Raw genomic sequence first — 27,223 nt, 5'->3', positions numbered from 1 at the left:
GGGTTATTAATTAAATAAGTTGATTAATGATAATTAATTAGTTATATGAATTTCTACCTCGCATGACTAACTTTTGTTTATATAAATATAATTGATTGTTTATGGAATTATTTAAAATTTTGTTTATGTCCTTGGAGAAAACCGATTGATTTCATAGAGGTGGGATGGGATCATTCTCTCCCAATCGCATTATCCCATTTTCAGACTAGTGACAAACTAAAGACAAGTTCGACATATTCAGCTCAACTGCAGACCGGAAGTCACGGTGATTAGCGTTCAAAACTCCGAGTTGCTCTGAGGCTTTTAAAAAAATAAATAATGGTATTCGGTTTATCTCAAATGTTGAACTATGATGCAAAAAAACTTTCACAAACTTTTTACTCCCTGCACGTTAATTTTCTTCTAGTTTCTAGTAATTATGAAATACATATACGGTGTTTACTACGTCTGCTGGCACTAACACACCACAGCTCAATCAGGAGCAAGTTGGAATTTGCTTTGTGTTATGTTAGTGTAAACAAACTAGGAATATATTATAATCACTTTCCACTTGAAGAAAATGAACGTATTTTGAAAGTCCAACCCGGAAGCCGTGTGTAGCTGTGTGGCGGCTGACCCGTCACCGTGTGTCTGGTCCAGCTTGTCAACAACAGTGGAACCTGAGACGAGGGCAGCCAGCCACTAGCTAAGTAAACCAGCTAAGTTAGCCGCTCTGCTAGCCACCATATTAACCAACTACCCAACGAGTCGCCATCCCTCCGCTCACTTGGACAACTACACGGAGTCGCTTTGACGCCAGAAGAGGATGAAGTGACTTTCCTGTTTGGTAAGTTGGAATCAAACAGGCACCGGGGGACAGGTTGAGTCAGTCTGTCGGTGTTTCCATTTTGCGACTTCAGCCTCTTGAGGAGTAGTTAGCTCACGGTTGCTAACCAGCGAGCTGCTGATGCGTTTGTAGTTCATCTTGGTTGTAAGTCAGCTTAAAGTGGACGTTTGCTCCGAATGCTCATTCAACGCGTAGGCACCGTGTTGGCGCAGGAAACGTCCCGTTCTGCTACGAGCAGGTCAGCGCTGGGTTTAATACGAGGGTGAGTGTTGAAGGTGAGCTCACAGGAAGAAGAGGTGACACCTGTTACCACTTCTTCGATGGGACAGGGAAGTAGCTGTTAGAGAAAAGATTCTGATTCACAGAAGGAATCCACTGCTGTTATCTTATTATAGATTTGAAACAATGACTACAGTTGAAATGGGATCAACATCTCTTTACTGATTGTCTCCATGTGTTGTTCTTTATTGATATCATAAATCCAGCCTCTTGGTGGACTGTGGCACATGTACTCTTAACTTTATCTACTGGATCATATATTTATTAATGTTGATAGATACAATACAATCTTCCCTGAGGAAAGTACACAACTTAATTCATGGTTTTAAAGGTTTTAATGGATTTGAATTGAAAACTTTGCTTCAGCTTATGTGAGCATTCATCTAGAGGAGCGATCATTGTTGTCTTGATGCAGCAGTTGTCATGAAGTTGTGTGTTGTGTATGTAAAAAGGAAGTCTGCTTTGATTAACTGGCTGAGCCGGGTTACTCACTTTGTCGTTTGCCAGTGACGCTCTAAACTGAAGGACAACAAACATTGTGTTGGCTCACCCTTTACAACTTCCTGCTGCAAATCAAAGACGTGTGTCTAACTTTTGTTACACTTGTTAAAAATGCCCGCCATATGTATGTCAGAAGGGAATCTGCTTTGTGTAAGGTTGTATCAGACAGACACTGTTCGAATCCCTGTTGTGCAACTAGACCCTCCATAACAAGGAATGTTTAGCATTCCATTAAAGCCAAAGTGTTTCCTGTCAACATCTTAAGATCAAGTTTTCGACTTTTCCATCTGTAAGCCGAGCATTTACCACTGTTTCTCAGCACCACTTCTTTACACTTCCCCATTAGCACAGTACATGTATGGATTAACATAATTTAACCTGCTGCTGAGAAGTTAATCAGTGTAACTTACCAATTGATGTACACTATTTGATCAAAGTAAAAACAAGTCAACGCATTAAGTCGTGGTTCTCAAAGAACAGAACAGTAAAAAGCCACGTTTGTTGTATCTATAGCTTCAACCATCACAGATTGAATTGACAAAGGTATGGTACTTATTGTGTGCGAGTGATGGCAGGTAATCAGAGATGAGGGACGTAATGCAAATATGATAGCAGGGGAAAGTAAACATGCTATAGGTTAACAAGATTTTCCTTTTGCATTTTGTTGTCTTTTGGGTCTGGATGTTAGTGTGTATGTATGGGTGTGACTATGTTAACTTGTGTCTATTTGTATGAGGGTGTGTGAACACCACAGTGAAGATGCATCTGCGCAGCCCTGCAGTAGCTCTGCTGTGATTTGTCAAACCACTTTCTCAGGCTTGTTTGCTTTGTTGACACAAAGTGTGTTCCTCTTAGGCTCCATCCTCCTTTGTGATATGACATCGCTCCTTGGTTTCAACAAAAGCCAGAGCTCCACGGCAGATGGTTGACATCTGGTCAGGTGAGAAATGCCGGGGATTATTTGCATCACTTTTTTTCCACCCCAAAAAAATCATTCCTGGTGTAGCAAAGTGTGTCAACACAGCAACATGTGGAAAGCATTATTAGACGTGAAGAAGGAGCCTCTTAAAGGGCTAGACCCCGAAGTGCTTGTGTTGTGAAGTTTTCTATCTTCGATCTCACTATAGAAACAACTGATAAAGCTGATAATCATCTTGTGTGTGAAGAGAGAAGAGACAGTTGACCTCTGATCATCTAATTTATATTTTACTGTAGACTGAAGAATCACTTTAAGATAACCATGTGAAAGTGCATTAGGGGAGGGGCTGAATCTTTAATGGAAGTCTGGTGTGAGTTTGCAGTGGAATCCCCCATTCAAAGCCGGATTTGCCTGTTACAACAGGAACATGAAACAAGGACATTGCATAGCTGTCCAACCCCTCTCCAGTGTCAGGAGCCCCCTTAAATGGACACTAATCTGCTGATTGATGTACCTGTAATAAAGTGTAGTGGTGCATATTTACATTTGATAAATAATAAAATAAGTCCAGTCTTAGTCACGTTATAAAAATACTGGGCACAGTTTCCAAAAAATGAAGCGGCCTCAAGTCCCTTATACAAATATATATTTTAACACCTCCACTTTGTTACTTATTTAAGAAAAGAAGGTGTTGGAATTAAGAGTAGACAAAGTGTTTAGCTTAACAAATGCAGTGTGTCTACGAAATTTGATTTAAGGAAATGACTTCATCCTGTTGAGTTTTGCCAGTTGCAGTCTCCTGTTGTTCCCGTTGGCTCACTGGGACACTTTAATGGACCTGAGCCATTGTTAATATTATGAATGATGGCATGTCGTGCAAAAGAGCATTTTATAACTGGTCATAGGAAAAAAGCCTGACAGGTTACTGTTCCAAGTCAGCCACGTTAGTGTAACATGGAGCCAGCATGAAGCAGCTGACAAAACCTCCGCTGCCAATAGATTTATCATTCACACCTGTGCTCCCCTCGCTGTGTCATGTCAAAATATCCTTCGGGCTTTCAGTGTAAATGTGATGACTAAAAACAGCCAGTGTTTAATTGGTTTATACTTAATTCAGCTACCAACAAGTGTGCCTTAACTTGCAAGAATGATCAATAACCCTGTGTAAATATCTTTCTCACTTAGGTGTATGATTGTGGTAGAGGGTAAGGCGCTCCCAAGACAAAGTCCACAGTAAAGGCTAGATAGAGCAAGGCTAATTCTGAGTTGATTTTGCACGATGTAGTGCCGTGGTTGAGTACGTCTTTATGACTCATAGTAGTACTTTCTATTTTTATTCTAGGTGCTGTTGAAGACAATGGCTGCTCAGGTAGAAGTTCAGCCTGGCGAGGTGGGGAGGCCAGTGGCGGGAGGACGACTTCATCTGAATCCTCTGACTGATTCCAGCAATAAGAGCCTCATCGAGATCCCCTCCATCAACCAGTCCCACATCATCACAGCAGAACCAAACAAACCTGCCCCAGGACCCAGGCCAAGACTCTCTCCTAAGCCTTTTACAATGGATAGAAACCCAAGCATTAAGCCCATACTTGCCCCAAAGCCTCAAACCAAGCCCAGACCAGAGTCCACTCGTCTTCCTGGATACAAACCAGAGCCTCCATGCAGCCCAAAACCACAGCAACCAGCTGCCCCAGTTAAACTCAAGCCAGTGTTAGCAAATTCAAACCGTCCTGCCCCTACCTCCTTTAAAACAGCTAATAAGGTTAACACTGGACAAACGACCAAGCCAGTAGTCCAGCCATTTAAACCAGCACCGCCTTTTGACCCTGGAGACCCTACTAAACCCGCTCTTCCTGTGCCAGCAGAGGGCTGGAAACCTGGGGTATCAATGTTAGGCTATTCCAGGAGCCTTAAACAAAACCCAGCTGCAGAGTGGTCGGGAACCACTAAAACGGAAGAAGAGAGGGACAAGACAACATCCAGCAAAGGTGGGGCCTCCATTACTCGAGCAAAGTCCATGGGATTCCTTGCTCAGGTAGGGCAGGAGCAAGAAGTAAGGGAGGAAGCTAAGCCTGAGGTTGTTGTACCACTGAGACCCAAGCCCAGAGGCTCCAGGCCCAGACCTGTATCAGCCATTTTCCTTGACAGTCCAACCAAATTAGAGGCCCAAGATTTGGTCCCTCGCAGGGTTGGGAGACGGCCGCTTTCAGCTGATCTCACATCCAAGTTTGAATCGATCGGTCTTTCGCTTCACCGTAAAAGTCTTATATCAAACACTAAAGAGAACACTCCTGAGGAAACAGCACTGCCGCAGAAGAGGGAGCAAGAGAAAACCCCAAAGAGTAACATACCACAAAGTAATGATGCTGTAGCCAAGCCTTTCATCTCAGACCAAAGCAACAAAATGGCAGAAGAAGTGTCTGTAAAAGAAACTGATGAGAATAAGCGTAGGGTTAGCATCAAGTCACGAATCAGTCTCCTCCTAGACTCTTCTTCCATTCCGGCAACTGGAGCCAATGGCCAAGGCTCAGATCTTCACTCTCCTGTGCAGCTGGTCCCTGAAATCGAACCGCCAGTAGGTGTTAAAAAGCTCATCAAGCAGCTGACAGAGGATACGCCACCAACTCAGAGTCCTGTCACGAAACAATCACTGAAGCCCCGCCCCTTGCCCCTCGACCTGACTAAAAGGTATGAGTTGCTCCTGATTTCTCCTCAGTTTGCTTTTGTCCCAATGTCTTTGTCCGGGAATCCCATTGTCATGCATGGCTTTTGTCTCGTTTGATGTATGTTCATCAGGTTTTCATCCGAGAGGTCACCCGGCCTTGGCAGTGTTCCACTCAGTGAGGCAACAGACCACCATGAGATCATCAGAGATCCTCAGAGGAGGGTAAGAGAGGGACTAAGCCTCTTAGGAACTGGTTTCTTTTGGGCTCATTCTATTTTCAGCAGGCAAATGAGAATGACATTAAGAAACTGCTGTGGTGCAGTGCTGGGAAACACTATCCTCTTCTAGACTATCCTCAAATTTTTCTAAAGGTACAACTCCGTCAAGCAGTTGATGAGCGTTTTATCTCGATGTCCCAAAATCTTGTGAACACATTCAGGTTATAATTCTATCTAGATGTATACGTACCTACATGATGTGACAAAAGTCGGAATACTTCACATGTCTTAATTTGATGATTGCTTATTCCGACCTAATACGAATTAAGGTAATCAAAGAATATTGTTGACATGGCTCATTCAGACAATTGGCTCAATCAAGTTAATATCGCAATATTGGTGTCCATGTCAACGTAGCCACTGTAAAATTACACCTTATACACACCAAAAAGAGTGTTTACATTTGCCATCAATCCCTGTCTGTCTACACTGGGAGGAAAATGTTCCTAGGGGAAATGGGGCATTGAAAAAAAAAATAGACTGACTGCACATTAAACATCCCCGGTGGCTGCTGGTTATGAAACACACAGAGAGGAGATCCCTGGAAAAGGTTAACACAGAGAGGATTTGATTACCACCTCTGCGCCACACCCACTGTTATGAGGCCAAGCCAGAACAAGGGGATATCATTTCAGTTCTATTCACTCAGTGACGTTAACTTTGTTTGCTGTATTTTCTCCTGTGTTGTTGTCAAGCCTCACTAGCTCTCATGTCTGGTTTTGTAGTGAAAAGTGTTTCAGTTCAGATTTGATGTTTAAAGCATTATTTTTTTCATAAGCCTCATTTATTATTTAGTGTTTAAATTATGATATAATTAAACAAATTGACAACCATTTGCAAGTTTGGTGTCAGCAACAATTCTTAATATATATTTTTATTTTCTCAGAATGAAGAGTTCACTCCAGAACCCAGCGACCACATGACTTTTGGGGATTTTAAAGATTCCCAAGAGGAGCTCACAAACATCTCCATGCCTGAATGGCCTGAGGCAGGACAGATGCTTGATGCTTCTTCCAAGGAAAGTGGTCCCAGCGGTGAAGTGCAGACAGTACGGGCATCCTTGTTTGAAAATGTTGTGGAGAGGCACAGTGTGCTGATGGTGGATGAGGGCGAGCCTTCAAACCAGCTCAAGGATTCTCTCCTTGAGCAGAAGAGAGGAAATGGTGAGGACGAGGACGAGGGAACTCTGGTCACTGCCAACTATAAAGAACAAGTGTCTCCGTCAAGTCCTCTGAGGGTGGTACACGCATTTGACAAGGTGCAGGCTATTGAAGAGAACAGGGCAGTGAGTGAGAACATCCCGTCCGCTCAGTGGGAAGATAAGGCCATGACGTTACGCTCGAGGCGCTCAGAAGGAAGCCGGCCGGTAGCAGAGAGAACTGGCACGGCACAAGCAGAACCAACTTTGTCAGTGACGCCCGATCAGCTGCCACGATTTCTGAGAGTAGGAGCTTTGCCAAAGTGGACTACTACAGGCCTCGAGCAGGACGCAGGCACAGAGAGAGAGATGCAAAACGAATCACAAAGGGAAGGAGAGGTGGCTTTGGATAAAGAGAGGCGCAGAGATGCCGGGCAGGAAGAAGTGGCTGCAGCACCTAAACGTTTGAAAATACTGCAGGCAGAAGAACAGCAGAAACCCAGGGCGACCTACTTTGCTTTGACTGGAAAAATGCAGGAGCCAGTTTCTCCTGTAGATGCAGGCGCAAATATGGGGGACATTGCTATGCCATTTGATTTCTCTGTGAAGTCTGCACTTGGGGGCCCTCAAGGGACGATCCTTACCGTTAGGAGGAATCCATCATTAGAGGAAGCTTTTGGAAAAACCTCTCAAGATCAAGTTGAAGAGCTGATGAGGAGCCACATGCCACACAGGGAGATTAGACCAGCATTGGACGAACAGGGAACAGAGGAAATAATGTTTGGACAGAAACAGGATACAGAAAAACACAAAGGTAAAATGAAAGATCTTGAATGGGAAAAACAGAGACAGCTTGAACTAGAGAAACAAGCACATTTAGAATTTGCACGAATGAAGGAGCGAGAGATGCAAAGAGAATTTGAAAGGCAAAGACAGAAAGCCTTCGAGAAGGAGAAAAAAGAGTTTGAGAAGAAGCAACGAGCACTGGAGAGGCAGAAGCAGATAGAACTTGAAAAACGGCAACTACAAGAATTGGAAAGAGAGAGACAAAGAGAACTGGAAAGAGAGAGGCAACGGCAACTTGACAAAGAAAAACGTCAAGAATTTGAAAGGGAGCGGGAGATTGAAAGAGAGAAACAGCGAGAACAGGAAAGGGAGAGACAGCGTGAGCAGGAGAGGCAAAGACAAAGGGAGGAAGAGAGGCAGAGAGAGCTGGACAAGGAGAGACAGTTGCTCGAAATCCAAATGGAGAAACAGAAAATGGAGGAGCTGGCGAGACAGCAGCTCTTAGAGTTTCAAAAACAGAAGCAGAAAGAAAAGGAGAGGCAGCAGCTAATAGAGTTCGAGAAGCAGAGACTTCGAGAGAAGATGGAGAGAGAAGAGGCAGAGAAAGGAAAACAGATGGCCCTTGAGCAGGAGATGTTGAGACTGAGAGAGCTCGATAAAGAAAGGGAAAGACAAAGGGAGCTGGAAAAGGAGCGCCAGAAAGAGATGGAGAGACAGAGGGAAAAGCAGAGAGAGCTGGAGAGACAGAGACAACTAGACATTGAGAGGCAGGAATTGGAAAACCAGAGGTTCAGACAACGAGAGCTGCAGAGGAGGGAAGAGTTGGATAGACTTATGGAGATGGAGAAAAGAATGCTCTTGGAGTTTGAAAAGCAAAAACAGGCAGAGCGGGACAGACAACAGATTTTGGATTTTGAAAAATGCAGACTGAGGGAGAAGATGGAAAGGGAGGAGGCAGAGAAAATGAGACAGATAGCCAAACAGCAAGAAGCAGAGAGGCAGCGACTAAAAGAGAAGCAGAAGAAAGAGGAGCAGGAGCGTGTGAGGTCAGCACCTCTCAGGCATAAAGTGTTGGATCTGGACTCTGTGCAACGAAATGAACAGTTTCCCAAGCCTGCTTCTCATCGCAGTGACCTTGCAACAAGATGGAAAGAGCCATCTCCGAGAGGTGAAGAGACTTACAAACCTGCGGACACTTTCACATCCCAAACCCAGCCGTCCCCCAGTAAAGACCTGTTTCCTGTACCTGCTCTCCAGGGAGTGGATGATGGGGTTGGCCGAAGGTTACAGCCAACACCTGAGAGAGATGTTAGCTGGAAGGTGCCACCACAGACTTCAGTGGGTCTCTCCAGCCCAGTATGGACAGCATCTCCTCAGGATCCATGGGAGCTGCGGCCTGTCGAGATGTCTGTGGACAAGCCTGTGGCTGAACCCAGAAAACATTCAAACATACTCAGCCCAGAGCAACTCCTCCTCAGGCAGGAGGAACGGCTCCTGACTCCTCAGAGGCGCAGGTCTGCCCTGGTTGATGAGACACAGTACTTGGGCCCTGTGCCCGGCACAGACACCAAAGCTGGGAGCTCTGCTGGTGGAGTCAACAACAGCAGCGCCCCCGCATATCAAATATGGTTCCCCACAGAGCTACAGCCTCAAGACAGCAGGGGGGAGGTGTGGAGCCAGACGAAGTCACATGAATCCAAGGTGAGTCTACGAGATCCATGACAGACTGACACTATTTTCTAGGAGTTTTGATCTTTTTTATTTAGGTGTCCAACTTATACCTACACTGTGTAGCTAAATTGCTGATAAAATAAATCCATCAACAACAAACTCACACCCTCCTCACACAAGTTTGGTCATTCAAAATGATAATGTGGTAATTTATATCTCTCACAGATTAACAAGACATGTCAGCATCATGGTATCAGGTTAACGTGATGAGGAGTTCATGTTGGTCCCTTTGTGTTGTTAGGAGTTGAACAGGATGCGGTCTCGCAGTGTGTCACGTCGATCTGCTCCTTCAATCAGCACTGTGGAGGGAAGCCTTTCCAGGATGAGGAGCCGCAGCTCACATAGAGAGCAGGACCGCCACAGCTGGGTGAGTCAGGCTGCAGCTCAGCTGCTGCTATACTAATACTGCGTTCCAGAAAACCCCTAACCAAGTAGTGAGAATTAAGATCATCAGATTGATGACTGGCTGAGTCCATTGTTAATGTCACTCCTTTCATTTAGACTGTTTCTCACACAGCTTTGTGGAGACGGAGGTATGTGTGTGTATGTGATGTCCTACTAAGGTAAAACATAATTTTTGAGGTCCTGGTTAAAGGTTAGTGGTACGATTTGTGCTGCTTGTACCTGCTGCTAATAGATGCTCTGCATGATTGTGTGTGTGTGTGAAAGGCAAACTGAACTGTAAAGCGCTTTGAGCGGCCATCAGGACTAGAAAACGCTGTATAAATACAGACCATTTACCTGTGTGTTTGTGTGTGTCTAGTGCATTGTCGACATTGTCGACGGAATGCAGTCAGTTGTCTGATGGTTGACAACAGAACGCCCCCTTGTAAAAGTAGTAAAGAGTCTGTGACTAATGTTGATGGCATGGCCTGCTAGACTCACCTCTACCCATCCCACGTCACGTTCCAGGGAAGTGGCGCCCGAGCAGCTTCTCAGGCCTGTATTTCAGGATTGGATTAGATAAATGGTTAATGAGTACTTGCCCTTACTGCTCATTTATTAGACACCTGTCAGCATGGCTCAGGGAAACCTGTGAAGTGAAATGGCTTGTAATGATAATGTGTCCAGCAGCAGCGCAGACACGTAACATTTGTGTGACTGTGATCCGCTGTCTTGCTGGTAAACACCTGTCATTTCCAGCTCTTAGCCTTGTAGTTCAGGTCTGCTTTTTCTTTTTCACATCGGTAAACTAAAGTTGTCTGCGTATTTGCAACTAGACACACTCGCGTATTATATGAATTCAAGCACATCCAGTCTGTGTTTATCAGCTGTGCAGGGTTTGGTTCAGTCGGCTCTTTGTCATTGAGACTGTAATTGCAGTTCCCGGTTGAAGGCCTGCACATTGAACCCAGGAGTACAGTATATTGTGTGTTATAATTGCACAGGTCCATGACACATGGCTCGGATTCTTTCACCATGAATTTAAAGGTGACTACTGCCATCTAGTGGTTGTGTTTTAGTCTGCTGATGTGACTCTTTGGTGTCGAGGCAAATTCTGACCTCATATCCTTGGGTAAAATTTGTGTGTTTGCACCTCTCTGTATATTTCATCCATCTCTGTATCACATGTACTGTTTGTGATTCTTGAGCCGCAGGAAAAGTGTGTGAATTTTTTTTCATTGTAACATAGACCATGTCTGAACAGCTCATAGATTAGTTTTAACATAACTTAATAAATTGCACTGCAATTCTTTTTTTTTAATTGGATCATTGAAAATACCACGTTGATAACACACAGAGCCGAAACTAACAGTAATTTGAACAATCAATTACTATCAATATATTTTGCCACTATATCTTGAAGCTGAGATTGCATCCTAATGATCCAATACCTAAAGGTTTTCAATCTATTATCATATATAACAGCAGAAACACATAAATGATTTGGAAGAATACGAATATTTTTTCAAGAATAAATGACAAGTTATCAACTTTTCCCAGGCTCAATAGTGGTACCTCTACCCGAAGTAGCGATTCAAATTGTTATATTTTGGACCAGGTGAAAGAATATCCCTGAAATGTGATAGTACCAGATTATAACGAGTAGGCAGATATGAGATATGATTTATTTCCCCACAATATATTTAGTGGTTGGTGCGTCCTCAGGCTGATATAATTGAGATAATAGTTTTGTGGTGACATCATTGGTGGGAGTCATAGGGTCTGAGGCTGGTGAGTGGGGCAGAGCAGAGATGGGCACTGGGCTGAGAGCTGTGTTTTACATGTGGTCATGCTGCTTGACTCCACACTGCCTCTGGGTAAGTGACACCACTACTCTCCTATTACAGATCTTTCTCTCCAAGACGTATACATCCTCTTATTTAACACACAGTGTATGTTGCTATCGTAAACAGTATTATGTATGTACTATAGCTACATGCTGTTTCACCTCTTATGTGTGGATGCTGGTCGGTTTGTAGCAGGGTCTCCACAGAGACTGATGAGGTCAGAAGAACAAGGGAAGTGTTGAGCAGCCGTGAGTCACTTCCAGTAGATGACGCTCAGGAGGAGGAGTGTTAGGAAAATAAGGGAGAGTCGAATTTTTTTCTTTTCTTTCTGTCTACTTTAATACGGTTTATAAAATTTGAGAAAATCACCAACACCACAAAACTACCTCTCAGTTATGACAAAATTAAATGTTTTCATGTTGGTAGGAAATAACGATTATTGCTAACATATTTTTTCATGACTAAGTAGTCTGACATTTTGTTTTGGTATATGTCTATAATATTTTATTGTTATTATTGGGGGAACTGGGATGTTTTTATTGCTTGTCTTATCCAAACAGCAGTACAAAACCGAACATTTTTACATTTACAATTGTATAAAATTAAAAATTGCTGTAAATTATTGAGAAGCCAGAACCAGCAAATATTTATCCGAACAGAGAGCTTAAATGTTACAAATTTACTTATTATAGAATATAATAATCAATAAAGATTATAAAGAATGCCCTATTAGATAATGAATTGCTTCAGCTGTAATTTTGAGTATTTTGTTAACTTGATAATTCAATTGAGAAGTAAGAATATTGATAAAGCAATTACAGTTTTGGTACCACATGTTTCAGGAAAATGATAATATTCCTTTCATGTCTTTACCACCAAACAGCAAAGATGAAATATGTAGAAAATGAGTTAAGCTTTTTAGCCGGGGCTAATTTAGCTCGTCCTTGAAGGTCAGATTACTAAGGAAGAGACGACGGTTGTCAAGCTGAGGAGAATGTGAGATTAGTCTTTTGTGTGCTGTAGGAAACACACAGCCTCACCCCAGACTCGCATTTAACACTTCACAGAAAAGATAATCAGATTACCTGCAGGGGGCATATGTGGACTGGGATCCAGCTTTTATGAAGCCCCTCTGTCCCAGTTTGCTCTGAGGTCAACTCTCTGGAGTTTGTCTGGAGTCGCCCACTGTGGCTTTATTTAGGCCATCAAGCTCACTGGCACCATACAACTCAGACATGTTTCAGTTGGTAGCATGTGTGGCTGTTTGCATGAGACTGACGGATTTGAATAAACATTGACTGAAGCCTGTTGTGATTCTTGCTTTTGGCTGCATTGTGTTGACAAACTGGTTGGCATTAGAGTCTCTTTTCTTCCTGAGAGTCACACCTGTCTTTTCACTCTTGTCTCTCATGCACGTCTAATCAATCTATTTTTAGTTTTTCTCATTCCTATCTTATCATATCATAGTCACTTTCGATATATAGTTGTCTCTGTCTGTTTTGGATGAAGTGACATCCCTCCCTCCTCATTTGTCTCCACTGCGTCTCTGCTCCAGCTGTGACACTTCTGTCTTGCCCTGCAACTGATTCAGGCTGGAGCGACAGAGCACCGCAGAACATATATCAACCCTCCCCTCTCTCCCTCCCGCTCTGAATCAGGGACCTCCCATTCTCTCGCTCTCACTCTCCCTGACTCTGTGCCACACTCCCTCTCTCCACCCAGTTTCTCCTTGACTGTGAGTCCTAGCGCTGTAATACAGTGAGCAGCACTGCTGACGCATTTTCTCCTACCTGCCTGTACCTGCAGCAGGAGACAGGGAGAGGAACAATTTTTCTCCGTCTGTCTTTTCTTTCTCCTGTGGATTTGACTTGTCCACCACAGGACTCTCTCCTGTTTGCTGTGTTGTGCTGTGCTGTGGTTTCCCCCTGGTTTTCCTCATGGAATACGAATGACTACAGCAGCTTTCCTTGTGCCACCAGCTGTCTTGCACCATTTCTCCTCTCAGCTTTGAGCCAGAAGGTAACGCAGTACCACGCACCATGGGGATGTGGCCTCGTTGGATAGATGGATTTCTCAACTTTTAACCCGGGCCCTTTTTTTTTGGAAGAGACGCATCAACCCCATACCTGGAAGTACTGACAGTCTGATTGAGGCTGGGATCAGAGGAGCTCACACCTGGAGGATTTGCCTAGCGGGGTTGCAGAGCGTTTCGGAAAATCCAGTTCTAATAATTGTAGCAAAGTCGGGCTGTATGTTGGTAACACATAACTGAATGTTGTGCCAAACTAAAAGAGCAGGTTGCGGATGTGATTCTGTTAATATCGCTCTTGGTTGTTATGCCTTGGGTCCGAGAAACATTGCTGGGAAACATGTTGGTAGACAGCGCAGCAGTTTTCCAGCCTCTCTCGGAGAGTAGTACCCTACATATCTAATAGAAAGTGCTGGCCTTACGTAACCTTTACATGCCCTTTTAGGTGTTTTGCCAGGCATATCATAGCTAGCATTAGTGTGTGCATTGAAATTGACATTAGAAAGCTTCACAATTAGGGCCGACCTCCTGGAGCCTCGACAGTGATGAGTTGAAACAGAGTCCTGATGGCTCCAGTGGGACTGCACTGCAGAAAGACCATTTAGGAGTGAAACCGAAGAGCAGCTCAGTCCTGTAACGGTCAGTGACTGACTGGCGTTGTCTGTGCTGCAGAAGTCACCGACATCGCCACATCAAAATCAGCTGAGCTGCATTGTTTTTCTCTGTGTCACCTTCCTCATTGCTGCAGTATTGACCCAGCAACACACATCAGTGAATACCTAGGGCACTGTCCCCGGACCACCTCCTCTCAGCAGAACTAGACTCTAATGCTTTCCCTCTGCTGTGATAACAGGAGTCACAGCTCAGTTCACAGACTCTATTGTAGCACAGCAGGTCTTGCAAGTAGTGGCTTGTGATGGAGTATCTGGGGGACAAGCTGTCGGTGGCTCAGTCTCAGGTGTCAGGATGGGTGGGAAATGTCCGTCGCTCCCTGCACGGGGCACTCGGCTTTTTATCCAACCCAGCGGAGAGGGGAGGCAGGGGAGAGGACGGGACTGGGGACTTCAAGAGAACCAACTCCCTGCGTTCCCTGGCCTCCCGTAGCAGGGACTCCATCCGCAGGTTCTCACTGCGCAGCCAGCAACGTCTGTCCCTACGCAGGCGCACCGCACCCAACACGCCCACTGCTGTAAGACAACACACACATTTTAAGTACAGGGAAACACTGGTCAGCTTCCACTGTTGATACCAGATTAAAACAATAATCATACATATTCACCAGCCACCTTTTGAGGTTCTTTACTGATCAATACAGCCGGTCATTGCTGTTACTCCTGTATATGCTCAGCTGTGGAACTTTCACATCAGTTTAAGTTAAATAAAGCACAAGTGGAATTCAACAAATTTTTCAGAAATGTCCAACCACAGCTGCTCCCTCATCAGCTATTTGGTCTCTTGCCAAACACTTCAAGAACTTATCCATCTGCCTGGTTTTGCACTACCCATGCTGCTGCTCGAATATCTCTGTCTATACATTCACCACATCTCAGTCTTATATTGTCATTGGCACAATGTAAACCATTCCTTGTTTATCTCTATTTGTTGAGCAAAGCCGGTGTTATTCTAGCTCTTCAGGACCAGCACGTCACCCACCTATTGTGTTATTACTGATAATACTAAGTACTAGGAATAGAGCTGGATTGTATGGCCAAAAACTATATCAAAAATGTTTATCAGTCAATATCAATAATTCTCATGTTGAATGTCACATTTTATTAATTTTGTTTCTCCTTAATGAAGGTTGTGGTGTCAAACTCTTATTTATGAGCAGACTTAAAATTTAAAATGCAAAAATATTTTGTAAATCAGATATAGATCAATTATGCATCATACATCCTCACTGTACTTTCACAATGCATAAGCATTATATTTAGTATTGATATGTATTTTGGAATTTTATTATATTGCTATTAATTTTACACCCGTAAGATTGAATCTCTTGATGAGATGAATATTGTGATTTCTTGGATTCCAGTCTCTCCTTGACTCCACCCTGACATCTAAGCGGCTCTGTTCTCTATGTGAAGGACAAATGTAGAAATCCATGTACGGATACATTTCAGCAGTTGTTCCTATCTTTAGGTTACGCCTGTTTGCTGAAGTGCTGACTAACACCTCATGAGTCATAACACTTAAAGATAAGCTTTTTTCTTTCTTGACGTATATGTGGCTGACATTTTTGTTGACGTGACTTTGTTTGTCTTAGATATCACAAGTCGTGATTGTTGTGTGCGGGAGCAGCTTAATTGTCTCCCCACTGGATCGATGGTAAGCCGTCAGGTAGCCAGTAAATGGATGAGAGGATGTGAACATTGGGGCTACGCATTTCCTTTGGAGCACAAAAACATCAGAACAGGTTTGAAAGTGCAGAGATGGAAAACTGCACCTTCCGCTAAATTTACTTATGCTGGTTTACTTTTGTCACAACTTTCTCTTCCTTGGATCTGATGTGCGATTCGGTAAAGAGTTGCTCCAGCTGCCATAAGAGCAGCAAATGGAAATGTATAGGTGTGTATGACAGCTGAAAGCAATTCAGCCAATTGAGCTTTGACACTAACTGTCAATATCCAGTTATGCAGAGGACTTTTCAGTTCTTAATACCCTCATGCTTTTTCATTTGAGAAACTTATTTTTGACTGAAACTCAGTTAGAATAGTTGAACTGTGCCTCCATGATCCCCCACGACTGTTCCACTACGTACAGTTGGATATTGACATCTGATAGCTAGCAGTTCCTTATAATCTCAGATGACATTGTAGGCTGACAGGTTTCCAAATCTCTATACCATTTAAGTACTGACATGGCATTTGTGTCATATCAGATGTTGGATATATATAAACTGCCAACTGTTGTTGTTGTTGACCAGAATTCGACTTCAGACATCCCCCACCCTGTGTCATGAATGGTGGACACCTGCAGGCAGTAAACACATGTCATGTATAATAATATCATACATGATCATATTTAATAGAAAATTTTGCGAAACTTAATAATCCCATCAGTGGGCATACATTTACACCCAAAATGACACGAAGAACAGGAGTCAAAGGGACATAAAGAAACATCTCTAGTATTTTATTAGAGGTGGACTTAAAATCAATGACTTGATAATATTTGGGTTTTTGAAGTTTCAAAGAGCATTGTCAAGCTAAGCCAATCAGAATTAATTGTTTTGATTTTTGGGACCAATACGACCTGATGGTAGGACGTAACAGTTTTTTGAGAAGTTAATGAGTATTACAAAATATGGAAATGACTAAACATGCTATTAAAACCCTTAATTATAACCATGTACAGAATTTAGTGTATAGCTATTTAACTTCATATCAGCTTTGGGGTCAGTTATTAGCCCTGTATGTGTGCACTTCGAACAGATTGGAGACACGTCGATGTGTCAAACATTTGATCTCAAACACTCGTCATATTGGCAAACTCCAAGAAAAAACAAACCTCAGACTGAAAATAACAAGAATAATCCTTTAAGTCAGGTCCAGCGCTCCCTGGACTAAATTCCTAAGCCAAGTCAGGTTTTTACATTCTTCCCCTCTGTTCTTAGCAGATGCTTTGTAGAAAACTGAGCTATCGGCTGTATGTAACACTTATGTAATGAAAGAATAACACAGCACTGTTCGTTTGGCCCTGCACATTGGTTCTTAATGTAAGCTGTGGCTAGAATGTCCATTTGTTGACGTGAGATTAGTGCTTGTGGGAGCAGTTGTTTTGAATATCTGTAGGATATTGATATTGATTACTGCTGTGTGCACAAGTACATGCAGAGTATATTTTCCCACTCCACCCTCACCAGATGTACAAGACTATTCGAGTAGAGGATGGAAAGTGGTGATGTATTGTAGGTCTGATGTTGGGACTAAATGTGTGTATTTTTAATGCCTGTTATAGTCTTAAGAGTCTTTGAGATGGTCACATCCCATTTGTAACTAAAATGTCAGTCTGTAGACAGAATGCTTTCACCAAGGCCCAACAGTCCCCTTTCAACCCAGCTGCACCAAATTGCACACACTGATAGATATCAGTTCCCTAAATATGCTTGATTTTTAGGGCCCGAGCACCAAAATCGGTGGGATCTATTGAAATTGTAAGGATTTTTATTATTTTTGTTTGTTTTTTGTTTACTGACATTAGCACAGCTTACAAAACACAAAAGGTGACTCATCAACCTGTTAACTAAAAAGCAGTTACCATCAAGAAATATACAGTTTATCAAAATACACTGTTTCTTAACAGTTTGAAAGATGCTTTTTTGATGCTATATAATATGTCGAAAAACCTAAATTGGGGCATTGCATTTTTTATGCTGTAGTGGCTGTGTTTAAACAGCATTATTCAATTACTACAATAATAATAATAAATGAAAGACTATTGAATTTTTTCATTAAGATACATGCGTTATTATTTAGGAAATCGGGTGAACATTTTTTTTTAAAAAAACCTATCAATGTTAAGTTTTAGTCTTAGATCACATATGTAAACTAGAGATGTTCAAGCAGTTGTGCTGTTTTGTTTTAGAGCAGCAAAGAAGTGATTTCTGATACTGTAGCGTTAGCCAAAGCTAGCAAAAATGTCAGCAATTTAGCAATATTTCATGCTAGAAAGTCCCACGAGTACAACGTCAACGTGTACCGTATGCAAGACTTCAGTTTCGAGGGGTAGTACTAGTACTAGTGCTATCAGTTACAACACAAGCAATAGGCCTTACAACAATAATAACACTTGAAACTTCCACACAGGGTTAGTGGCAAACAGTTGTTAAAATACATAATATAAGTTCTTATATTTTTTAATGCACTTGTATTGGTACTTGATATCGGCCGATGTGCAAAGTCCAGTCTGTATTGGAAGGGGAGGAAGGCTCTCATAACATGTCTAATGTAAACATCTTAACAGATTTTTATGGTCTGAAGGGTGTGATTGAAACATGTTGTCCATGTTGACTGGAAGGCCCACAGCACTGATTGAGAGCAGATGCACACACATTCCTCACCGGTGTTGTAAACTGATTTGTAAACTTGTGTCTTGGATGATGTGTTCATGTAAACACACTAATTATATCTACTGTTCACTCTCTGGGATGCAACACCAGAGCCAGCAAATGCAGTTATTTCCTTTCCATTCAACTCTTGAGTTATAGGAGCACTCTACAAACCACTGGCTCTCTGCCCCATGTGACTGTGTTGTGGGTTGTGTGTGGTGCCCAGTCATTAGTGCATTATCAGGGAGGAGTTTACCAAGGCCTTGATCCAGCCCCTTCCTTCTCTTGTTGTCAGTTTAACCCTATTTAGTGATCCACCTTTTCTCTCCTCCAACCTTCCATTCATCCGCTCTTTGTTATGTTGTTTCCTCCGGCGCACCCTTCCTGTCAGCGGGAAGCTGAATATTGCTCATGTTATTAAGGAAAAGCCATAAATCATTGCTCCTGGACCCGCTGGTTCAGTAAGCTTTCATCATCAACCATATTCTCTGTGTTTGTGCATGATATAGCCCAAACCTGTGAGTGTCCTTTTACTAGAGCAACTGAGGAATGTGAACAAAGTGCTTAAAACTATTTTGTTTTTAACCATGCACTGTCTATTCCAAAAGAGAAAGTGAGAATGTTCATGTTCTGTTAAAAGAATATTTTTGTACTGACTGATTCATGACCTAGTGTAATGGAGAAACCTTTTAAAGATCCACCACAAGGCTCATTCTGCTTAGAGCAGCCTGCAATAGGTATAAGCAGTGACTATAAGCAGTATAGTGGCGCTGCTCAACATGTTCCAGCAGTGGCAATGTTCCTGTTCTGTGTTGATCAGGTGAGGGTGTGTTCTGGGAGTGTTGAGTTTGCGTAACAGACACGCCACATAGGATAGGAATTTTTATAAATAGGCCTTTATATTTACAAGGCCTGTTTTTTTTTTATTTTGACAGCAGTGATAACAGTCACAGATAAGAAGAGAGATAGACGACATGATACAGCAGGGTCTAAACCAAAGATGGCGTGCTATACTGGATCTTTAAATCACCTAAAAAGACTCTTGTGCTCATAATATGCTAAAAAGTAGGTTAATCAATGGGTCGTTCAAATATGTTAATGCTGGTTCTCACTAGAAGCAAGTCAAAAACTAAATGCTGTAGTAAAGAGGAGGCAAGTATCCACATGTATGCTGCATATGCCCCATAATTGTGGGTTAGGGTTCGGTTGTTTGATTTTAGCCAAACACCTTTGTTGTATATCATGTCCACTTCACTCTCCACAGTAGCTGTGTGAAAAAAAGAGTGAGATGAGAATAGATAAAACCGCAGTTACCACATAAAATTAATGTCAGATGGTTTTGGAAAAAAGGAAGAAATCAATAAAGAAAATTGCTTGTGTCTGACAATTTCTACAACGATCTGAAACCGCCAATCCACCAAGTTGCAATTAGAAAGTTGGCAGGGTGACAGCCACATATTCCTGATTATTGTATCTCATCTTTCTTTGTGTCTCATTGCTCTCTTTAACTGTCTCTAGATTTACATTTTTATTAATGTGGGAGGCAGCAGGTCTTTAAAAGTTTTAAATTCAATTTGAGAAACAAAAGGCCTTTTTAAAAGAATACCAAGAAAATGTCTCTACTCAGCCAGACAAAAGAAGTTTTAGTAAGTTACTTATTGGTAGGTGTGGTATGCGCTGCGTTGTCAGTCTGTCTCTGGTTAAGTTTAGGCGTTTAAATAATCCTTTTCTAGCCAGTTTGCTAGCTCATTTATGAACATGGGTAGATGTAAGTTTAACGATAAATAGATTGAGAGTGACGAGTGCTCAAGGTGGTTAAAGCCGGGTGCCTGGAAGTGCTTGTGAAGCAAACTGCGCTGAATGTGGAAAGTCTTTCTAGCTTGGAACAATGACGATCAAGTTGCTTTAGTCGAACAGACATTAATGTTTATTTGGTACAAGTATATTTACATCAAAATTTTGGTTTTAAATTTCCTTTCAAATGGTTTAAAAAATGTCTTAAATTTGACTTGTCTATAGCTTTAGACTCCCTGTAAATGTGACGGTCATATAAATGGATAAACCCTTTCATTAGAAGTATTGATGTACTGTTTTTGATACAGTGTTAACTTCATCACTTTTGTAATATTTAAACATTTGATATTGTGTAGCTTGTCAAAGGGAGGCCTTACATCAGTTTCAATAAGCTAACTTGTTTAATTGAGCCATAATAGATAAATTGATCAATAGACAAGTGGTTATTCTTTACACATGTTCACCCCCTATTTTGCTTTAAACTCAGGGTTTTTGTCCATTGTTGTCCGTGAAGGGTGTGTATTTCAAGCTAAGTGCTCTGACCCTGTGATGTCAACGTGAAAAGTGTGAGTGCAGTAAATCCTTGAGAAGAGGATGAACTTGAGAACAAGAGTTTTCTCTCAGATGCAGGGAGCAGTGCTGAATGCCCTTCTCTCTTATCTCTTTTTTATTTCTTCCTGTCAGGAAAGGCTGAGCTGATGAATGATGACCTGTGCCGCTCTTATTTTTTTCCCTTTCACTCTCTTCAGATATATTATGCTCCTTCAGTTAAAATGTCTCACCGTCACACTCCACCTCAAATGTTGTTTCTGTCTCATTGTTTCCCCTGACATCCTTTTTTGCATGACTCCTATCTGTATTTCTCATACACAAAGAAAACAAGGATATCATTCATGAAGCTTTAAGAATGAGAGTTGTGATCTGCAGCCACTGCTCATATAAACATTGGTAGTGGACTGCGCTTATAGGCTAGGATTCTGGGCTATTACAGAGCCAGGTGTATCACATTTCTGTGTCCAGCCCTCGGGCAACGGCTGAGGACAGAGGGTTTTTTCTATTGTGTTTTTCCTATATAGGCCAGGGTTATCGGTTCATGCACAGGCGTGCCTCTGTGAGCTCTGTGAGGTTTGGAGACAGTATGTCCTCTGTACCCGGCTCATTAAAAGAGGCATGGTTCAGTAGACAGCAAACACACACTCAATCACCCACGCACCGATCATCCGTCTTTGTCCCCGCTCTGGTCCCGTGTCCATCAACTCGTCCCTTCACCTTCCATTCATTAAGTGTCTTACTACTGCTGAGTACTAAAGCTCAAGAGGATGCAACAACTCTTCTGTTAATAGAGATGACACAGATTAACCAGCTACTGACTTTTTATCATTCATGATAATTTTTTCCCATTTAAACTTATTTGTGACTAGTGGAGATCCAAATTTAGACTTTTACCAAACTTAATTAGGGGTCAGATAGCTTGATGCTTGATTTTTGGGTGTCTCTCCAAGCAAATCTGTTACTGTATATTCCTCCCAATTCATTAATAATATCCCCCGTCTCTTCTTCCTCTCCCTGCCACCTCCAGGTGCAGCAGAAGCAAAGGGTCACCGGCGAAGAGGAGGAAAACGACCAGGAAACTCCGGTTCATGAGACTGACAGTCAGTACGGGACCTGGGAGACAGGACTGCGCACTGATGACAGGTAAACATGTTTTTATATGCGTTTGCCGTGTTTACACACAAACAACAAGGGCCAGTGATCCCAAACCATCTAAGCACAACTACCTCACCAGCTTAACCAGTCGCACCAATGTTAAAACAGGACAAGAAACATTTATGTACATTTATTTTATCTTCTAACTGTAGCGGAAGACGTGCAGCCGCAGAAAAACTTGAGAAAGGCAAATTGTAATGACTAAAATCCACTGAAAGTCCTTTTTTATTTAAAAGGCAGAATGAATTAGGGGTTTAATGATGAAGGTCATAAGCAACAACAATTATTAGGTCTTGTTTAAAAATTTGGGGCATAAAACATAATGCATGAAAAACATTGTATTATATTTTGGTGTTTCCACCAGGAAAGATGAAGTAGAGCCAAGTCATTGACATCAACATAAATAGGTCTGCTTGTTTTACATCAGGTTTCTTAAGAAATTAAACATTGTGTTAAAAAATTCCTCACAATGCTTAAAATAGAAATCCTGGTTCAGGCCCTTTAACCAGATAAATACTCCACGGGCCTCTGCCAGGACCGTTTTGTAATCTGTAATACTGCTGAAAAACAAACAAACACACAACATTGATTAATCTTCCCAACAACAAGCCAGATAACGGTGGTACCTCACACCACACAAACCACAATTTTAGCATAATAAACAGTTTTTCTTTGGTAAATGATGTTGCTGCTCATTATAGAGTTCAAATAACTCCTACGCTCTTCTGTGTCTTGCATTGCAATCTATTAGAAGAAGAAGAAGAAGATACATTTATTGGTCCCACACACACGTGCACACACACGACATGCAAATGGGGGGAAATTTGTTCTCTGCCTTTGACCCATCTGGTGAACACATGAGGACACACAGAGCAGTGGGCATCCATGAGCAGGTGTTGGGGGAGTAAGGTGCCTTGCTCAGGGGCACTTAGACAGTGGGGTGGGGTAGGCACTTAGACAGTGGGGAACAGATCCAGGTGTTGTCCATCCAGGTATCGAACCAGAGACCACCGTCGGATTTTCTGCCCATAGTCCAACTTTCTGCCACTAGTCCAGCGCCTCTAACCAAAAAGGATGTCAGAAGTGGGATTGTAGATCATATTTGTATTTTTTTTTTTAACACAATACAGTTAGGGAGTTAAGTTTTAATTTCTGCCCAACTGTCATATTCAAAACTTGCTTACAGATTTTCTCTTTTTTTTCATTGAAGGGGTAGATTAGGAAGAACCCGTGAAATTTTGGATTGAATCTAGGATTTTATTTGTCACTTACTTAAATGAATAGATTGGGCGTTAGCCTTGGGAGGACATATGTAATCTCCAAGGGTCCTTTTGGTTTGATATGATTCACTGTTTTTCCCTGTCATGGTGACAGAGGAGGCTCACAGTCTGTCATCTAAATGATAGCCTCTATAGTGTTGCCACAAAAATAAGCTATGACTCAAACTCTATTTGATTACAACTGCAATTACAACAAGCTTACAGTTGTTTTCAGGTGTTTTCTTTTAAATCCATTTCAGCCTCACTCCTGCCACTCCCAGCTCAGAGAGCAACTTCAGCCCGTCACCGAGGAAGCCCACCACCCCGCACACGCCAGGGGATTCTGCCTCACAGTTTGAAATTGATACTCTGGACGGCCTACTTCCCCAATCCTCATCTGACAACCAGCCACTCTCTTTCCCTGATGTAAGTTTCACCTGAGTCAACACAGCTCAGTTTGCATCCCCATGTGCCTCTGACGCTGTGGTTTTGTCTTAATTTGTTAGATTTTAATGTTTTAACTTGTGTAATTGTGTTGTATTTATGTTTTCATCTCAAGTCATCGTATTTATTTCCCGTGTCTCACTGTTCAGGCTCCAACCACTCTGTTAGACACAAGCGTCCTGCGCTCCAGAGCCCAGCTGCGGAAGAAACGAGCGCCACGGACACGTCCCACTAAGGCCACTCGTCAGAGTGCTGCACAGACAGAGGGAGAAACTGCAGAGGACTGGCTTTACAAAGACTCTACAGGTTTATACTTTACCTGCAGCTGTAATCTTTGTGTTGACGCCAAACAAAAGCAGCTTAAATCTTGATAAACTATTACATCCAATAAACTACTTCTACACTATATACTCAACAGATTCTAGAAATGAGGCACTCACAAGTTTAGTTTTGTTGTCAAATTTCAAGACTGAATTTCAAACTTCAGATGACCTTGTACCTCGTACGTGACAACTGCATGCTGATGTGTAAAAATAATTTGAGTTTGCTCTATGACAGAGGCAAAAGTTGAGAGAAATGAGGATGACTCGTACTCTGAGGAGCAGGCCAGAAGAGTTGACCTCTCCCCTGCTGCGACCTCTCAGCCGCAAAGGGTCGCCCTGTTCCCTGGGATGGACCCTTCAGCTTTAAAGGTGAGCATTAACCTGTGTGATGAAGACTAGCAGAGAAGGTAGACTATTCTACTGAGAACATTCTGCAAATTAAATGTGTGTGGACAAGTGGAATCTTATTCTATTCACCCCAGTACAGCTGTATTAAAGCGTAGCCTTTGCAGACTCATCTTATGTATTTGCTACTCGTTCTTTGTTATTTTCATCTGACCTCTAAGTTCTAAAATATGTCCCATTCCTGTTCTCAGGCCCAGTTAAAGAAGAGGAGTGACTCTGACAATCAAACTGAAGCACCTGCTCCCTCTCCCTCCCAGCTGTCTCGCTCACCCAAGTCCCCCTTCCTTCCACGGGCAGCGCGTGTACTGCCCCCATCTGGTGGGAAAGAAAATGGGTAAGATAATCCATTTGAAGGAAAGATACTTTCCTGGGGGGGAAAGGAATTTTTTTCTTTGAACTAGAAAATTTGGCCCAGACTTTTCCAGAGTTGGCCTTTCACATATAAAAAGCACTGTAAGAGAATGTCCGGGTCAGAGCCACAGGAAAATGTTAGCAACGAGGTTGGAGCCTGGGTGGAGCATACAGGAAGCAGGACATGATTTATACATTTCCCTGTGTAAAGCTCAGTGTTTTTGCCCATATCACCAAAAGCTTTTATGCTCGTCTCTTCTTCAGTGTCCTCTACGTGAGGCTCTTCTTTTTCATCCTGACATGTTTGTGCTCGTAACACTGTCTTTGTGCTATCTTTGTAGTGAGGACTCCCCCCAGTGGTTGAAAGAGCTGAAGACCAAGAAGCGCTTGAGTCAATATGAAAATGAGAGCTAAGTAAATAATGAGGTGAGATAAAAAAAAAATATTTTGAAAGAAAAGAGGATTTCATTGTTCTTATTTTTGACTCCTGTTCTCCTCTCACTCTTTCCTCAAGGTTGCCTTAACAGATGAATCTGTGTGAAACAGAAGCCTTAACGTTTGACCCAGAGAGCAGGAGAGAGGGGAATCTACAGCTGCCGATGTTTTTTTTTCTTTTTTTCTTTTTTTTTTGGGGAGGGGGGGTCTCTCCCCTTCTGGGTCTAAAATTGTGCATGGTGCCTTTTTTTATAGAGAGTCTCGGACTTACTGATAAAGAAAAAACAAGCAAGGAGGAAAAACAGCATCAGGCTGCTCTGCTTTATCCATTTCATGCTTGAACCTGTTGGAGCTCTCCTGCACCAGGAGGGACTTCACATGAACACTTTAATAGGGACCAGGAGCAGCGATGATGAGGAGAAAGAAATTATTTTGGGACCATGTCGCCTCTTTTGCTGGATGTGCTTCATCACATGCTGGTGGACAATCCAGCCAATCCTCTTCAAGATGTTTGTATTTAGTTTCACCGTTATGTATGAGCCGGCTGCGCCTGCCGCGTCAGCTTGTGATGGTGGGAGTCGTACAAGCGTTGCCATAGGATTACATTTCAGACGCTGATGATTATTTTGAACATAGAGAACAAATCACCTCTAACTTGATTGGTGGTGGGGGTATATATCATGTTAACAAATGTAATCAGGAAATATTATATTTGTATTATCAGTGATTTAACAAAAAGACAGAGTTAGTTTTGAAAACATTAATATGCATCACTACAGCAGAGGCTGTACCTTGATGAACCCCACAAACAAACAGTGTCACGGCTGCTGTGTACTGTACTGTGTGTCTTTTGTCTATTTGTCTTTTTGTCTTTGTGGAGGACCGGTGGTTCATCACCCACAACTGATGTTTGCATCTGTCAATCATGCACACTCCTTTTTAGCACAAATACACTCTTTTGTGGAAACACTACTCAGCCTGTCCTCGGTCCTGTAATCAATTGTATCTGTAAGCATCCATTATGAGCCATACATTCACCCTGTATTCCTCACACACTCCTCAGATCATGAATTTTTATTTTTCCAATGAATGTGCAATTTCCTCTCTTTTGTCCCCATTAATGTGCATGCACAATCTTTACACTAACACCGGGCTTTGCTCAGAGTCGGGTTGTTGACACACACTACTCCAGCGGAGGGGATGGTTCATTCACTACATTGTTTACATGACTCTACCCTCTCTATCACTCCAAACAACCCTCTGTATAACTCCAAAAACTCTCTTTGCACCTGCTTAATAGCCCATCTCATGTTTGCCATCCACCCAGTCGCTCTGCGCTTCTGTAAAGCACTTTGTCACTTGATGCACTACAGCACTGACCTCTGCCCCCTCTTGTTGGCCATGTTTTGTCTCCTGTATTGTCGGAGTGCTCTTGCAATGCAAGTGAATGTGTTGATCGGGTCTTTGGAGCGATTGCCCCTGGTTTCTTTGTACATGCACGTTTTACTTATTCATAAAGTTTAAGGGTTTATTTTTATGTCCTTCTTTGTCTTTTTTATTTGAAAGGAAATATGTATATGCACTGTGTTGTACTGGCCAGTGTCCTAAAGCGAATAAATTCGTAATAAAATTTACTTGGCTTAAGCTGCGGCCTCAGTATTTCTTTGTTGTGTGCACCTCTTTGTGAAACCTTGATCAATCTTTGTGTCCGTATAAAATAGTTTTCAATCATATGAGCAGCTCATTGAAAGTAATAAGGTCAAACCTGTGAATGGAAGCATTTAAGCTTAGTGACAATACAAACCCAAACTTTTTGTTGGAAAGATGCGAGGAGGTTTGATGTGGCTGAGATTGGGTGTAGTCTAGTGTGTCTGTGTTTGTGTGTGTGTGTGGGTGGGTGTGTGTGTGTGGGTGGGTGTGTGTTTGTGCTGAGCATGGCTGTTTGCTGAATCCTCTTGGCGCTCACTCCCTGTGCCCGCACACAGTGCTCGCTGGCAGCCAGGCGGACGGGCAGGGCAGCGTGTGCCAACACAGCTGCCTATTGAGAGGCAGCGTTACGGACACAATGTGAG

At 42.5% G+C, this 27,223-nt stretch overlaps 1 protein-coding gene across 1 annotated transcript; it reads left to right on the top strand.

Moving 5' to 3' along the window:
* Positions 1–591: 591 nt before the first annotated feature.
* On the top strand, positions 592–26,795 carry si:ch73-138n13.1 (trichohyalin). The gene is made up of 13 exons (XM_053420311.1): positions 592–826; positions 2,462–2,546; positions 3,868–5,213; positions 5,322–5,412; positions 6,355–9,093; positions 9,365–9,490; positions 21,807–21,922; positions 23,454–23,619; positions 23,787–23,943; positions 24,196–24,329; positions 24,557–24,699; positions 25,058–25,142; positions 25,231–26,795. The coding sequence occupies exons 3-12, from the start codon at positions 3,883–3,885 to the stop codon at positions 25,128–25,130; spliced, it is 5,076 nt and encodes a 1,691-aa protein (XP_053276286.1). The 5' UTR covers positions 592–826; positions 2,462–2,546; positions 3,868–3,882; the 3' UTR covers positions 25,131–25,142; positions 25,231–26,795.
* Positions 26,796–27,223: the final 428 nt, after the last annotated feature.

Source organism: Pleuronectes platessa, chromosome 4, assembly GCF_947347685.1.
Source record: "Pleuronectes platessa chromosome 4, fPlePla1.1, whole genome shotgun sequence".
Lineage (NCBI taxonomy): Eukaryota > Metazoa > Chordata > Actinopteri > Pleuronectiformes > Pleuronectidae > Pleuronectes > Pleuronectes platessa.
The sequence above is the reverse complement of the archived record's forward strand: the minus strand, read 5'-3'. Positions and strand labels throughout refer to the sequence as shown.